This window comes from Arachis ipaensis, chromosome B08 (assembly GCF_000816755.2).
Source record: "Arachis ipaensis cultivar K30076 chromosome B08, Araip1.1, whole genome shotgun sequence".
In the NCBI taxonomy this organism is placed as follows: Eukaryota; Viridiplantae; Streptophyta; class Magnoliopsida; order Fabales; family Fabaceae; genus Arachis; species Arachis ipaensis.
In genome coordinates, this window is record NC_029792.2 from 69,925,750 (window position 1) to 69,929,202 (window position 3,453).

The following is a 3,453-nucleotide window of genomic DNA, read 5'->3' on the forward strand; positions in this document are numbered from 1 at the left end:
GTTACTAGATAAAAGCAAAGCATTTAATTTACTGAACTATTTTATTTATGTATCTTCCATTTTAGTTCTTTACTCTCCAAATTAGATTTGACAGAAGCTGGTAACTGGAGTTAAATTTTGGAGCTGATCACTTTCTTTTCTTTTTGTTTTTACATCTGTATATTTTCTGAAATCAGATTATAATACATATTCAAGAAATGTTCACATCAGAACAAAGTTAAATATTCACATTTTTTAAAGTGATAATTGTAATATTTAAGTTTTTTTTTTTTTAATAATTTGAAGGGTATGAACATTGCAACTAACCTGTAATTGTTTATGCTTTCTTTGTAGCTTCAACATGAAAACATGTCTATAGATATTATAGAAGTGATCTGAAAAGAATAAAAAGTGAGTTAAAGATAATATCTGAGAAGATCTTAGTACCATAACTGAAATTTCTTTTCTTTCTCAGGTGAAAGCAATAATAACATCAAAGAGCTTAATGCTAAAAACATAATGCAGAAAACAAAGGTAAGATAATATTAGAATAGCACTTTAACATGAAAGAATTTTAGTAGGATCAATTAACAAACTTAATATTATGATTTTTAGGAAAAGAATCTAATGGATTCCAGAAAGAAGTAACAATTCTCCACAGAGTCTTCAATAACTTCTATGACTTCATCATCATGTTCATCTAGCATGTCGTCCCTCGAGTTCAACAGGACAATTCAGACCGAATCGCTATCAACCGGTCGAATCAATGTTCCTGAAACCTTGATTTCTTTTAATTACTCACTAGTTAATAATTTGCAATAATAGTACAGTGAGAGGACAGTTGAGTTCCTATTCAATATTCATAGTTATATTTGATAGTCTTGTCAAATTATTCTTCTGTGGAAAGGAAGAAAGAAAGGAAATAGTGAAATTATTCATAGTGAAGGTGTTCTAATTTATTCTTTTAAATTATCGTTTATTGATGATTTCTCTTAAATTACCTTAATGCTCAGAGATTGGTGTGTATCTTTCCAATATGTTTTATTTTCCAAACTTTACTCTTGACTTTTGTCTTGTTCTTTTGAGAGTATCCTTTACTACAAATGTTTCTTTTCTTGTTTTCATGGTAGTTTATGAGCTTTCCTGTTTTATTAAATCTCTCTTAATTAGTATTTTGGTTGATGCTATTAAATATGTAAATTTGCAATGATTCTGGAGTAATCTGTTCTTCAAATGTTTCTTCTACTAGCTTTGGGTGGTGGTATATTATATTGTAAAAAAGAAACGAGTTCAATTGAAAAGAGTCAACCTACTGCACTTAAAGAGAAGAGATTTCGAAAGCCTACTCTTAGGTACATTGAAGAGACTTCAAATTCAAGGTCAAAGGAAAAGGTACCAACTGTTGGTACAAAAAGAAAACATTCAAGTGCCTCATCATGTGATGAGCTTCATATAAGAATTAAAGCATTAAGAAAGATTCGAGTTGAGAAGTCTAGTAATGGAATTAGTGATGTGACAATCCCAAAGTTGAAAGCTTGTAGGGGCCGACCAAAGAAAGAGGTAGGGTTTTATCTGAAATGAATTTGCCTCATTGTGCATTCCTCGTGTCTTGCTTGTTTCCAAGCGGGTCTTAGATCCATTGTACACTATTTCTCAATTACAAGATCAATAATCACCTCTAGTTTGCTCGTAATTCTAGAATCTGATATTGTTATTAATGCACGATATTCATGAGTAATTCATTCTATATCTGCTTTTATTACTGGACATTATTCTTTTTCATTTAATAAGGCATTTGTTTTTGTAGAAACTTGACGATGAGGAGGCATTTTCCTTGGATTCTGAGGATAAATGTTTGACACCAAAAAGATCTAAAAAGAAAGATCGGAGAAAGCATCAGAGGATGTGGACTCTCTTTGAGGTTATTAAGTTGGCTGATGGCATATATGAATATGGAGTTGGTAGATGGACAAATAAAAAGAGGTTTTCATTTTCATCTTCAAGCTATCGAACACCCATAGATCTCAGGGTATTTCACAAAGCCTTGTCTATTTCAATTGTTTCCTTCTTTGCAAACCTAGAGTTTCTAGTTATTTAAAGTTATGATATCATATATATAATGTAACTTAATCATATTGACCAGTAGAATAGATCAACAGAAAGCTATTTGTCTTGATACTGAGAGTTAGAATCTTTAATGCTTTTTGGAAAGGTCTTCAAGCTCATGTTTTCTTGTAGTTATTCTTTTTTTATGCTGACTTTTTGGTTGTTTTATACTTCTATTAGCTTTACATAGATTCTGTTTAGATTGTGTTAGATAAATCTAAACCTAAGAAAAACATTGAGGATGATTTTCAAGGTAAAAGGGTATTAAGGTAAAAATAAATTTTTAATTTGAAAATATGTAAATAAGATGAGATTAATGAATGATTTGAAATTAAAAATAAATAAATAATTACAGAGTTTGTGAAGGTTTGAAAATCTCACAAAATAGTTAATTTTTGTTAAATTAAAAAAATAATTTGTGGAAATTTTAAACTGTCACAAAAGTGATTTAAAATTGTCACAAAAGTCCAATATAAAACTTCCACTAAATACACACCCCTACTAAATAGATTGTAAAGATTTTTAAAAATTTTCACAAAAGACTTCGTGGCACTTCAAATTTTAGAGGTTTTAGAAATTCCCTATAAATTATTTGGTAGGGATTATAAACCTCTATAAATAAGAGAAAAAATTATCATAAATAAACAAAAACTTTGTAGTGATCAATAAAGCGTGTTCGTATGGTCTCCAATTCAACAAACACTTCGTTTATGTCATTGAGGCTCTATTATAACAATATTTGAAGAACAAAATTAATATTTTAATTAAAAAATTATTTCAAGCATAATAATTATACGATGACAAGAAAAATGTTGAGTTGTCATCAAATTAAAGAGTTAGCAGTGAATATTTTAGAAAAATATTTAAAAATAATAAGTATGAAGCATGCATGGTTTAGATCTTTAGAAAGTAGTGCTTGTAATAAAGAAATAGGTATGATATTTGTAATTATTACCGGCTTGTTCTTCATGTGTGTGTTTTGTAATAAAGAGATAGTTAATTATTTTCTATTTTATAAATTATTATTTTATTATTCATCTATCATATTTATTAGCAATTAGAAACAATAACAACAATGAAATAGATCTTCTATTAATCGTGACTTTTATATATATTTTGCAATGCGAATCAATGAGGTTTTTTTTATACTTGATCTATTACATTTGAAAATGCTAAAAAAATCGTGTTTTTTAGTAATTCAATCAATTAGACGTACAACACAATCGATTGAATATGTCACGTTTTTTCAAAATTCAATCGATTTGAATGGTTACACAATCGATTGAATTGTGGTGTAGAATATAAATTTTTTCTTATTCAATCGATTGTAACTACTCAATCGATTGAATTTCACAAAGAAATAAGGGT

At 28.4% G+C, this 3,453-nt stretch overlaps 1 protein-coding gene across 1 annotated transcript; it reads left to right on the forward strand.

Annotated features, from left to right (window-relative positions):
- On the forward strand, nt 1,068-2,122 carry LOC107611117. The gene is made up of 2 exons (XM_016313078.2): nt 1,068-1,539; nt 1,787-2,122. Exons 1-2 carry the CDS (start codon nt 1,213-1,215, stop codon nt 2,075-2,077), a joined length of 618 nt encoding a protein of 205 aa, XP_016168564.1. The 5' UTR covers nt 1,068-1,212; the 3' UTR covers nt 2,078-2,122.